At 44.5% G+C, this 12,033-nt stretch overlaps 1 protein-coding gene across 1 annotated transcript; it reads right to left on the bottom strand.

The window, feature by feature from the left end:
• Positions 1-3,450: 3,450 nt before the first annotated feature.
• On the bottom strand, positions 3,451-10,909 carry LOC117046299 (protein NDNF-like). Its single transcript, XM_033148093.1, has 4 exons — positions 10,748-10,909; positions 8,155-8,347; positions 5,723-5,856; positions 3,451-5,111 (listed from the first exon to the last, which is right to left on the bottom strand). Exons 2-4 carry the CDS (start codon positions 8,337-8,339, stop codon positions 3,760-3,762), a joined length of 1,671 nt encoding a protein of 556 aa, XP_033003984.1. The 5' UTR covers positions 8,340-8,347; positions 10,748-10,909; the 3' UTR covers positions 3,451-3,759.
• Positions 10,910-12,033: the final 1,124 nt, after the last annotated feature.

Below are 12,033 nucleotides of genomic sequence, written 5' to 3'. Positions count from 1 at the left end.
ATCCATTCCTCTTCTCTCACCCTGATCACATGCCTATATGGAATTACTGATCTTCTATGAATACCAGGCAAGTAGTTAAACAAAAGGCTGATCTCTCCCTCCCTCCATGTCAGGATGCTGTCAGTGGCTCCTGGCTGGTTGCCCAGGAACGTACAAAGACAAGGAAAAGTTTCTTACCGTCCTTTTTTATTTCAATATTTACACAGAGAGCCCATAGAACCCAGCCTCTTGGGAAATGGCATTGTCCTGAGTGAATCTTCACACACACCCCGTCTCTCCCACTTCTTCATTCATCATTCCTAAGGGTGCTGCTACATACCCTCTGTCTTTGAGCTCTTTGCTCTCCTACTTTTAAGGCTCACCAGGTACTGTGAGAGGGGGGTCTAGGATGCTTTCTAATGACACCGTGACAGCCAGTTGCCACTGTGGTTCTGCCTCCTCCTCCTCTCCCATTATTTCCCAACTTTCCCCCTCATCTGCCTCTGAGCTGTGACCTCCCTCAAACCCCCATTGTAAATCTAAACTCTCTTCCTCTTCCTCCTCCTTCGAAGGGTCAAGCTGGGGAGGTGGTCTCCACCATTCCCTGACACTCCCTTCCCTCCCCAACATTTTTCACTTTTACTAAAAAGTAACAACCCTGTTCGTGAGCCATGACTTCAAGAAACAAACTATAAACAACCGTTGTCCATAGCTGTTTACTACTGACATGTTCTACTCAGACTACTGAATTACTAAATAAGAGTGGCACAGTGGGAAAGCAAAGTTGTCTTTCAAGTGCAGGATACAGCTTATTCCACTATAAACACAAGAGATGAGAATACAAAGGAACTGAGTGAATAAAAGTTGACAATTAAGAAATAAAATAAAAACCAGGTTTCTGTTTTTATTTTTAAATCAAATGTAGGTTGATATTTTCTTTTAAATAAAAACAAGGTCTAAAATGTAGATATAAAGATGCTAGCCTAGCCTTGCATTTAAGCACTAGCCTGGTAGGTAAAGATCACCAGGGATTCTCTATAGGTGAGTGTCTGGGCTGGGGCAGGAGGTGATGAACTTTCAAAATGGAGACAGTTGAGATTGGACCAGTTCCCTAACCTGCTGTTTATGAGGCTCAGGGTGTATGAGATCAGAAGACGTAGAGAACAAAGGTTTGTGGCTTTTAGGTCTTAACTGTAATAGAAATAGAGTTCTCATACTGTGATACCTGCCAAGACCTCCCTCGGAAAGCACCAACAATTGTTTAAGGAAAGAGTGAACTCTACCCTCTCTCTCAATTTGCTTCTACTTTGGTGTGTGTTTTGGAAGGACAAGGCGGCAGAAAGTTAATCTGCCTCATCAGTTAGTGTAATGCAGAGAAATGATACCCAAATCTGGAAAACAAAAGTTTAGATGCTGGATTCTGATATCTGCAGGAAATGGGGCTGCCAGGACTGCTCCCACCACTGGTTTGAGAAGCAGTATACACACAACATCACCCACAATCCATATCTATCCTGTTGTTTCTTACGAAATAGTCAAACTTGCTTCAATCCAAGTTGGGAACAAGAATGTCCCAGTGGTGATTTAAGTCGGCAATGCATAAACATCCTGTGTGTCGCTGATGCAGATTAATAACATCTTTAACCCATCTCGCTACTCCAGATCTCCACTCCAGAAACAATCCAGACCCATCAAATTATTTCCCACTGCCAGCCCTGAATTTGAATTCTTTTAATTAAAGTATCTCAAATCCAAAAAGTGACGTGGTTAGCAGATCAATCGCTGGTTCGGCTAAGGAAATGGCAATTTCTCTAACTGGGAAGTATTATGCTATGGGGATCTTCTATAAACCCTCTTGGGAGAGTTTATAGATCTGTTTGCCTATTCCTTTGTTTATCTCTCTCAGCTATTCTTTAGGCCTTTGTTTCTTTAGGCCTAGGTTCTCTCGCTCACACATTTCTCATTGCAAAAAAGTGGAGAGCAAGTGTGTGCTTGCTGGCTCTACCCTCCCCAACACATTCCTGATGGTCTGGCCCAGGGGCATCTTACCCATAGAGGCTAGTGGCGTGGGGCACCAGGGTGCCAAGTTCTGGAGGGCACCAGGGAAGAGGCAGAGTCTGGACGTGGTGCCCCTCGGCATCAGCTCGCTGCCCTCACCTGCCTCCACCATGCCATGCCATGCCATGCCGAAGCAGTGCCGCACCCGGAGCCTCTGTCTGCCATGGCCACCACACCACGAAGCAGCCAGCTGAGCCGGGAGGCACCACGCCCAGCTTCCGCCTCTTCCCCACCAGAGGAGCCGCCCTCCAGCCGCTGCCTGCCTCCTCCAGCCCCGCCGGCAGCGCCGACCTCCCTCCCAAAACTCTGGGAAATGGGGGGGGGCGCTGGAAGAAGCTTTGCACCATGGTGCCTGATATGCATAAGATGGCCCTGGTCTGGCCCCTACAGTCTCCATGCTTTAGGGTGAAATGTCTGCAGCAGGGAGCCAGCCCTACTCCATTCAGAACCCTGTGCAAGTAGAGTTCTTCATTACACAGTGAGACTCCATGAGAAGTGCTGGCTTCCCACGGCTGACATTAATCTCTCCTCACCCACGTAATGGGAAACGTATGAAGGAACAACATCTGAATAGGGCTGTTGGCACATGATTCTAGGTATAGTCAGCCTTGCAAATCACTGGACAGCCAATGCATTATGAGACCCACATCGGGGTGGGTGGGTGGGTGCCTCACAACATGGGAGCTATGGGGTACAGAAACCCCCACGGTTTGTCCCTGCAAGGTGGAGAAGTAACGGAACTGGCTGAATTTAAACCATCTTTCTTTCTTTTAGCTCTCCCAAGCTCTATGTATGGGCTAAATTAGAAACTACTACAGTGGAAAAAGAGTAACAGTTCATCCCCACTGAATACCCAACTGTCAGACAGCGAGGCAAAGTTCTTGTGGGTCACTTTTTCAGTCCTCTCAGACTCTGCTGAGGTTACCTGCACTTTGCCAAAGGCAGAGGGAGTGGATTCCAAGAGCTGAATTCTCATTGGAGAGATATCTTACAAAGTATGTTTGCTTTAGGTCCATTAAAATTATTCTCTCCCTCACGCCAGTTTTGGATTTTGTAGGTTTCGAAGATAAATGCTTTGGGCGGTGTTCAACTAAGGTTTACCCTTTCTGTGCCCCTCTCTGGGAGAACAGCCAGATGGTGGGCCTATCTATTGCACTGCTACTGCATGGAATTTAGCCATGAGGAAGCAGCCTCTGTAGTCCAGACTCTAGCTCAGTATTAGAGCATCTGTTTTGCATGTAGAAGGTCCTAGGTTCAATCCCCGGCTTCTCCAGATAGGTATGGAAGAGATTACTTGTCTGAAACCCTAGAAAACTGCCACCAATCAGTGTAGACAATACTGAGCTCAATAGGACAGTGGTCTGACTTGGGATAAGGCAGCTTCCTCTGTTCCAGAGCACGACAGAGTGAACATGGCTGAGTTAGACATGCTAATTTCAGTGGGTCTGCTCTGAGTAAAAGTTAGTTGGATACCACCCTTCTGTTTTAAACCCTTTCAATGAAATTGCAGATAAGAGCGAGATAGAATTGCAGGGGGAAAGGTCCTGGGAGCAAGTCTACTTTTCTACACAGAGATTCCACCTCTCAAATCTTGCAACATAAAACACTGTTTTCTGTCCCAGTCCGAGCACGTTTTGAGTGGCATGGGTCACAAATGCGGCCCGTGCATGGAATTCCTCCAACTTTGTCAATTCCTCAGGAACCCATCTTTGAAGGAGAACTTCAACATTTCTTCCGCGTCTTTACCACTTTACTGTAATATCTGACTGGAATCCCAGAAGGCCCAATGAGGTAAACATCAAATAAGTAGACCGTGCCTGCTTCAAGCCCGCCGATGGTTTCGGTCGTCACAGCTCTCCGGAGATTGAGATCATGAAAGTATTTGCACAGCACCTTGTCGCCTTTTTGCCTTGACTCTGGCCCTGAGCACCTGTCAGCGTTCCTGGTTTCCATCCACACCTGGTCCTCCTCGATCTGTTTCTTGTAGACGCAGTACTTGCTCACCTGCTGTGTGCCCAGCCAGGCAATGGTGACCGAATTGCAAGTCCTCAGCTTGCTGAATGACTTGATTTTCAAACTCTCTGGCAAGGCTGGGAAGAAAGGCCTGTGGAAGAGAGAGGACACCTGTACCTTCACAGATGCGTTTGAAGGTTCTGTGGAACCCAGGTGCACCAGGTAAAGGTCTCCCGGCCTTCCCTTCAGCATGAAGTGCCTCAAGCCGGCAAAGCTCTCTGACATGAGCACTTTCCCACCTCTGGCTATCTTGACCCGTATTTGGCCACTGCAAGACTGAAAAGCAAACTGAACCTGCTTTTGCACAGCTTGGTACTGCAGATCATGGAGTGCTTGTTTCCTCCCATCCAGGGTGAGTTGAATTACCTTCCCATCCTTTAGGATGGTGACTTTGGGCTCCGGTTCCTCGAGGGTTCGGGCAAAGGTTCCAGTGTAGGCAGCACTGGCGTTGGTGAGGAAGTTGACCACAAACACATCGAAGTAATACTGAGTGCTGGGACTCAGGTTGGTGACTGTGTAGGTGTTCTTGGTGCCAACACATATCTGCCTCACCTCCCCATTGCCAGCTTTGCTAACAAGGCTCAGTTCGCCGTTGGGCAAGATCATCACTTGCTGAGGGTCCAGGAAATACGGGGACAGTGAGAGTGCTAACGCTTGGGGCGACGTCACCCCAGAAGGTCTTAGGGCTGTTTCCGCTGCACATAAGCTCTTGTAGTTATGCCTTTCGTTCACCAGAAGACAATACTGGACATTTTCTTTGTGCTGCAGGGCTGTTGAACTCTGCTTCCAAGCTAGGGTTACCGTGGTGTGGCCAATGCCAACGACATCTATGCGTGGATCCGTTGGGAGTTCTGGATACAGGTGCTCAGAAGTTGTGTCTGTCGTTAGATACACCGTGATTTGGGTGTCTCTTTCAATGGACAGGAATTCCAGCACGTAGACAGCAGAATAGTACGATGTCCCCATGTATGTCTCCACAGAATTGCCTCTGTAGCTGAAGAGAGTAGACACGGTCTTCATGGTCTTTGGAAACTTTAAGGCTTCCTGAACGTCCAAATCATCTGTCAATGACATATGGAAATGCAAAAATATTCAAAGTCACGCTTCTTTGGGGGATGGACAGAAATGTTCAGGTAGGTTTAGATAACATTTTTCAGATTGAAGGCCTTATTTCCTTCTGGGTGTCAGGGACTAGGCAGAGGAGGAATGGTGGAGACTGCCTCCCCAGCTTGACGCTTCCAGGGAGAAGGAAGAGGAAGGCAGTTTAGATTTACAACAGGGGTTTGAAGGAGGTCACAGCTCAGAGGCAGATGAGGGGGAAAGTTGAGAAAGAATGGGAGAGGAGGAAGCACCAGGGGGATGACAGCTGACGGACACAGTGTCTTTAGAAAGCATTCCAGACCCCCCTCCCAGAACCTGGCGAGCCTTGAAAGTAGAAGAGCAAAGAGCTCAAAGACAGAGGGCACATAGCAGCACCCACAGGAGAGACGATGAGAGTTACGAATGATGAAGTGGGGGAAAGGGGGGTGGAGATTCACTAGGGACAAATATACCAGGTTTTTTTTCCTGCTGTCAGTAAGGAAAAATAGAGCCAAGGGATGAATCAACCATTATGAATGGCTAGTTTACATCGATGACCCTCCTAATCCATGGCCTTGCATGCATCTCTTACCACGTGCTGCTTTTCCAAGGTAGTTTGCTGAAGTCTTATGGACCTGGATGCTCCACTCAATGGGGACATCGCACGGAGTTACTCTCACAGTGAACGGTGCAGAGGTCCTGCCTTTCTCTAAAACAAAATAGTACCTTGGAAAGAAGGGAGAAGAAGAGTCATTGAAAGTCATTGTACACCGTAGGCTTCCAGCAGAAGGGACATCCATGGCAAGTCAGAGAAGATGCAATACAGCAGTAGATACTGAGGTGGGGCTGTGCCACTCCCCTGACCACCAGGTAACATCTCAGCTCAAATCTGCAGACAACTTCATAAAACTCATAGCAACCACAACCCCAGTAGAGGGCCTCTTGCAAACTACTGCCACACATGCGCAAGTCTTTTATTTTGTGACTGCTGAGACTGTCTGGGAGATTTGTAACATCATCTGATCACGTAGTCGCATGCCTCACATCCGGACTTTGCGAAGGTAGAATTTGTTTTGAAATGCTTTGGATGGGTGATTTCTATGTGATTAATAAGGTGTTGTTTTTAATGTGAGCCCCAGTTTTTAGCAAGGATACTTATAAAATGGATTTTGCAAGTCCATTTGGAACAAATATTTTAAAACTCAACCCGTTGCTTCAACTGAGGATAGATGCCACATTTTAAAACCACAACCAATTATCCCAATTTATTCTTTTCACTTTTACTGCCCCTCTGAGAGTTCTTCTATATGCTCTTGCGGTCATGCTATACATTACGTAACTTGGTAGAATGTACATGGCCTTGCTTCTCTCACATTCTCTGCAGTGCCTGTGTCTGAAGCGAAGCAGCTGGCTTTCATGTATGAGTATGCATCAGATTTATAGGTGCTAATGTGATGAATTGGTGTCTCGGGGGAATAGCAGATTACTAATGGTGACAGGGCAGAGAACCTCCTTGCAAAAATGGTGATAATAGAGAACTTCACATTCTGGTGCATAATACTGTTACTTGTAGAAGCAATATATAATAGAAATATCATGCAAAACCATATATTTCTTCAAATGAGATCTCTGTGATCCCTGTATTGTAACCCACAATGGGAGGGTTCCAGTTGAGGATTGCAGCCAGTCGGCCACACTTTCCTTCAGGATATTATAAGTTGTTAGGGGCTCATGCAAGCCAGTTTCTTCTCTCTGCTTGTCTTTCTTTCCCAACTCTCACTCAGCTGTCTGTGGCTCCTATGAGATAACTGAGGAAGCTAGCATTTGCAGGGTTTGTGTTTGGCATCACTGCATTCCTCAGGAGTATGTCCTTCTAGATTTGGCTCCAATTAAGATTTGGCTCCCTTAAGTTCGGCATTCACAGGAATGATTTCCTCACCCCCAGTACAAATAGAGCTAGCATTTTGTCAGATGTGTGTGTGCCTGCTTATCTATTCTTGAGACAAGCATACGTAAAGAGCACAGGTCACTTTCATTTCTGGAGATGAATGATGAAGAACTTTGTCCATCATCCCACCAGTTGGAAGAGATGGAGTCTGCTGCTAAGGAATGTGGTGGCACCGTATTTTTCTGTGTATAAGACGCCCCCATGTATAAAACGACCCCTATTTTTTTAAACCCAAAATTAAGAAATTAAGTTGTTTAGCTTTTTTTGGGGGGGGGGTAGGGGAGGTCACTTCCGCCAATCGCTCACCCGCCTGCCTGCCACTGCCGATCGCACACTTCACCGCAGCCACCTGTTGTCTGCCCACCCCGGCTCAGCCGCCAATCGCTTTCCCAATTGCCACAGCCACAGCCAATCGCCAGCAGGCCTTGCCGCAGCCACCAATCACCCACCCAATTGCTGCTGCCATTAATTTCATGTCCCCCCTCTGCATTCACTATCTGTGTATAACATGACACCCATTTTTTGCCTTTTTTTTTTTAGCAAAAAAGCACCGTCTTATACATGGAAAAATACAGTACGTATTTTCTGGAGGGTATGCGCACAATGGAGCTATTTTGTTAGTTGTTTAAACTTGCTCTTCTGACTGCTGTAGAGCGACAGTGTATAATTTTGATTTTAGATGGGGTGTGTTGCTTGTTGCAGATTTCATATTTCACACGGACGCAACAAAAGGATGTACTCTCTCTGGTATTTCAGGGTTGTGCATTAGATGACGGCCTGTGTGGTTAGCAGATTTTTGTAAACAAGTGCCTGCTCTCCCCCCCCCCCCCGATTTTTAGTGGCTCTTTCCTTTTCTAAAGGAAAGCAGAGCAGTACGTTTGGCACCAGCTTGGCTGCAGGAGTCACTGGAAGGAGGCGTCCAAAGTGCCACCCAACCGCCATCCACTCTGGATTTGTGCTGGGTTTACTCCTCAGCCTTTTCTTCTCCCGAAGATGTCCTGGAAGCCAGAGGTTTAGGGTTCGCTGTGGCTGCAATAATTCGGATGAAATGAAAGGACATATACGGCTCCCTTTACCTTTTGGGTATATCTTCCAGGAGGTGCACTGTGGTTTCCTTGCCATCTGCGAGGATGAATGTATGATAAAAGTTGAGGAGCTCACTCTTGAAGCTTTGCTGTATGCTGTGCGCTACCTCCGTCGAATGGCAGAAGCACATGGCCAAGAGGAGCACTGGGGGCAGGCAAGCCTGGGACCCGGACATCGTGAGCGCTGCAACAAGCAGGGGACACATTAACAAGGCTGCAGAAGAGTTCTTAAATTCTATATCATGCTATTGAGAAACTACAGATGACAAATAGCTCAGCCAGGCCCTATTTGAGTGGATTTTCATATCTAAACATACAGCAGGACACCTATTGTGTGATGCCTCCTCTGGCTGTTCAAACATATCTATTTATTAAAGCTTTCCAAGCCATGTGATCCCACTTGAATGGTTCCTAACTAATGTTGTTTTGACATGTTTTTATTGGATTCTTGTATGTGTTTGTGCATATGCATGCCAAGTGTCCCTATTTCCCAGGGAGAGTCCCTGATTTAGAGAAGCCACCCCAGTTTCTCATTTGATCCCGGAATGTCCCACTTTTCCTTAAGACGTCCTTATTTTCATTGGAGAAATGTTGGAGGGTATGGTACGCACACACATATACAGCACACATATGGTATAAAGATTGGTTTATAGGAAATTGTGTTATTGTACATCACCTTGGTATTATTTGAATGAGGGGCAATATGTCAATCTTTTGAAAGAAGGAAAAAAATATTCATACCTGATGATGATGATGATGATGATTAAAATGTATATACTGCCCTATACCTGCAGGTCTCAGGGTGGTTATAATAAAAGATCACAATATAAAAACACAAAATACATGATAAAAACAAAAAAACAAAAACAGCCATAGAAAATCCCTGTCCCCAACACATTTTAAAAGGGCATTGGATGTCAATCAGCCAAGGGCCTGGTTAAAGAGGAATGTTTTTGCCTGGCACTTAAAGGTGTATGATGAACCAGCTGAACCTCCCTGGGGAGAGCATTTCACAAATGGGGAGCCACTGCAGAAAAGGCCCTTCTTGTGTTGTCAACCTCTCATAGAAGAGGCACGTGAAGAAAGGCCTCAGAAGATGGTTGCAGAGTTTGGGTCAGTTTATATGGAGGGAGGCGGTCCTTGAGGTATTGTGGTCCTGAGCCGTTATTGGTTCTTAGGGGTGGTAAATATTTTTCAGCTTGTGGGCCACCTTCCCTTGCAGACTGGGTGCACTGGGTTTCACACCATTGTCTTTGAATGGAACTTGGTTTGGGGATGTTTTGAACTAATTGTCTGGATATGTCCCAAGGTAGATAGGAGAGCACTGGAGTTAAGGTTAAATTATGGTTGTGTGTGTTGCTGTCAGGGAGGGGAGGAGTTGTGTCACCTAGCACGAGTGACGTCACAGGCACTGTTCAATAGGCACTCCTGCAGACACATCCCAGGCAGCACTTCCAACTGCAACTGGTCCCACTTGCCATGGAAGAGCTGCATTTTCTATGGCAGAGTGCTGGGAATTTGTGACGTCTGGAGGCTATATAACAAAGAAGCAAATGGCAGCACGTTTGTCGCAGCATAAACTGGTCATCTGGAAGGACCATTTCTTTAAATGATTAAGATAGAGAGAAAATAGAGCAGCATTTGGGTCAGAGTGGGGAAAACTGCCAACTTCTGACAACCATTGTGGCTGCAGAACTAAGTGTCAGTAGGTAGGGGGTGCTCTTAGAACAGTATCAATTTTTGGGAGAAAGCCTCCTTAAACTGAACTGTAACACACAGTCAATAAATTAGCAAATTTGATTCACAAACAGTGAGAGGAGAGAGAATAAGCCATAAATACCAAAGAACAAAGAAACAACGTTTATTATTTAGCAGGGTTTTTTGTGTTGTTTTTTTTTTAAGATCAGTAGATCAAATCCACTGTTAAAATTCTGGTTAATATTTATGTCTTGAGTCCATAGTAGTATCACTGCACTACATCTGAATTTGTAATTCTGATCCTTGTCAGTGATGTATCGTAAGAGCAGGCAATTTTCATCAACCAGGAAATGTAGCACCACATTCTGTCCTACACCTCAAAAGCGATAGCATTTATGTTGCCTTCAGGATTTAGGATGCCTTCATAAAATGTGAAGCAGGGAAGTAAATGGTTCTCTCATATATATATATATATATATATATATATATATATATATATATATATATATCCCCAAATTCTCTTGCATCTCTGTCACCTCAATAAGAATAACAGTACAGTATATTAACATTCTCACTATGTACTGATATATTCCTTTTGCAGTTTGTTTGCTCAAACCATATCTTATAAAGTCAACATAAATACTCAAACTTATAAATCGACATGAACTTTAGGTTTTCCATACTTTAAAGGTAAACAGCGGTCACAGATTGCATTGATCCCCAAGCCTTCTTGCCTGGTAAAGACAGTTATTGTAGGCTGACCCGAAATAGAATACCACCCCAAAATCTGATCACTCTTTATAAACCTATAAACAGATTCTTGGCAGTGAAAATTAAATCAATCAATCAATCGAGAGGGAGGAACCAACCATTTTACTCCACTTACCTTTAGACAGATGCTATCCTGGCAACTTTCTCTCTGTGCAGAAATCCAAATGAAACACTCTGACCCAGACTTTTTGAGATCTTCACTGGCAGATGAAAAACACAACTGGGAAACCTGTTTTTACAAGACCGAACTGACTTTTCCATATGTTTCAAGCAGAAGGACTTTTTTTTAAAAAAGCTTTTAGTTTTATAGGCGGAGAGAGAGAAAAAAGTTCTTTGTTTTTCTTTAAGCCTCTGCAGTATGGATCTCCTCAAAACCAAACAGTCCCCTTCCTATACCTCTTGTACGAATATATTAGAACTTTGTATTTTGAGAGCAATTTCCCTCTTCTTCTTCCTTGTGGAAAGTGACAGGCAGGCAGCTCAGCTAGAGAGGAGCTCCATGCCCCACGGGTGGCAGCTTAGAGAGTGGGTCTTTGACAGAAATGCAAAAGCGTGTCTGTGCGGGAGGTGTGTGTGTGTGTGCTCATTTAACCCTTTTGTAGTATTAGGTAGCCTACAGCCTGGTTATCTCCCTGTGTATATGTCAATTGGATGGGCAGGGACCTATCCTACTTCTAAAGAATTCTACCATCATAATTGCATCAGAGTCATTTGGAACCGGAGAACTCACTGTTCTTTGACATTAAATATCAACAAACGTGAATAAATGGGTGGATTAAAAACAACAACACACACAAACCTGTTGTATATATCTAAGCCCAAGCCTAAGGTTTGTAGAATGGGCACATAGGATGGAGAATCAGCTGGAAATTAAGAAGACCCTGGCGAGACAAAACTATCATACTAGAGAAAAACAAAAGGTTTCAACCCCCATGATTCAGAGCAATGACACTCCTAAAAGTATACCGTGATAGCTTCAATAATATTAAAATGGGTTTATCAGAATTGTAGGAATTATATTTAATTAAAAGTTAAAATAATTTGCAGCTAGATTCTAAGTGTGTAAGTGTGTAAGACCCATTTGGGACTTACTTCCAAACAAGTACACAAGGGATTACATTATTATTATTATTATTATTATTATTATTATTATTATTATTATTATTATTAATTAAATTTCTGCTGAAGATCATAAGGAAATTCACAACATAAAAATACAAAATGAGAACACAAGATACATAATGAAACAAACACCAACCAACCAACCAACCAGCCAGCCAACCCCTCCCCAATCAATACATTTGAAAGGCCAACATTTTTGTTGGCGCCTAAAAATATGTATATACATATATGTTAAATATGTTTAACATGAGTTTGGCCAAACTACGAGAGGCAGTAAAG

The sequence above is a fragment of the Lacerta agilis genome, chromosome 5, assembly GCF_009819535.1.
Source record: "Lacerta agilis isolate rLacAgi1 chromosome 5, rLacAgi1.pri, whole genome shotgun sequence".
In the NCBI taxonomy this organism is placed as follows: domain Eukaryota; kingdom Metazoa; phylum Chordata; class Lepidosauria; order Squamata; family Lacertidae; genus Lacerta; species Lacerta agilis.
Note: the sequence above shows the minus strand (reverse complement) of the source record. Positions and strands in the feature narration are given on the sequence as shown.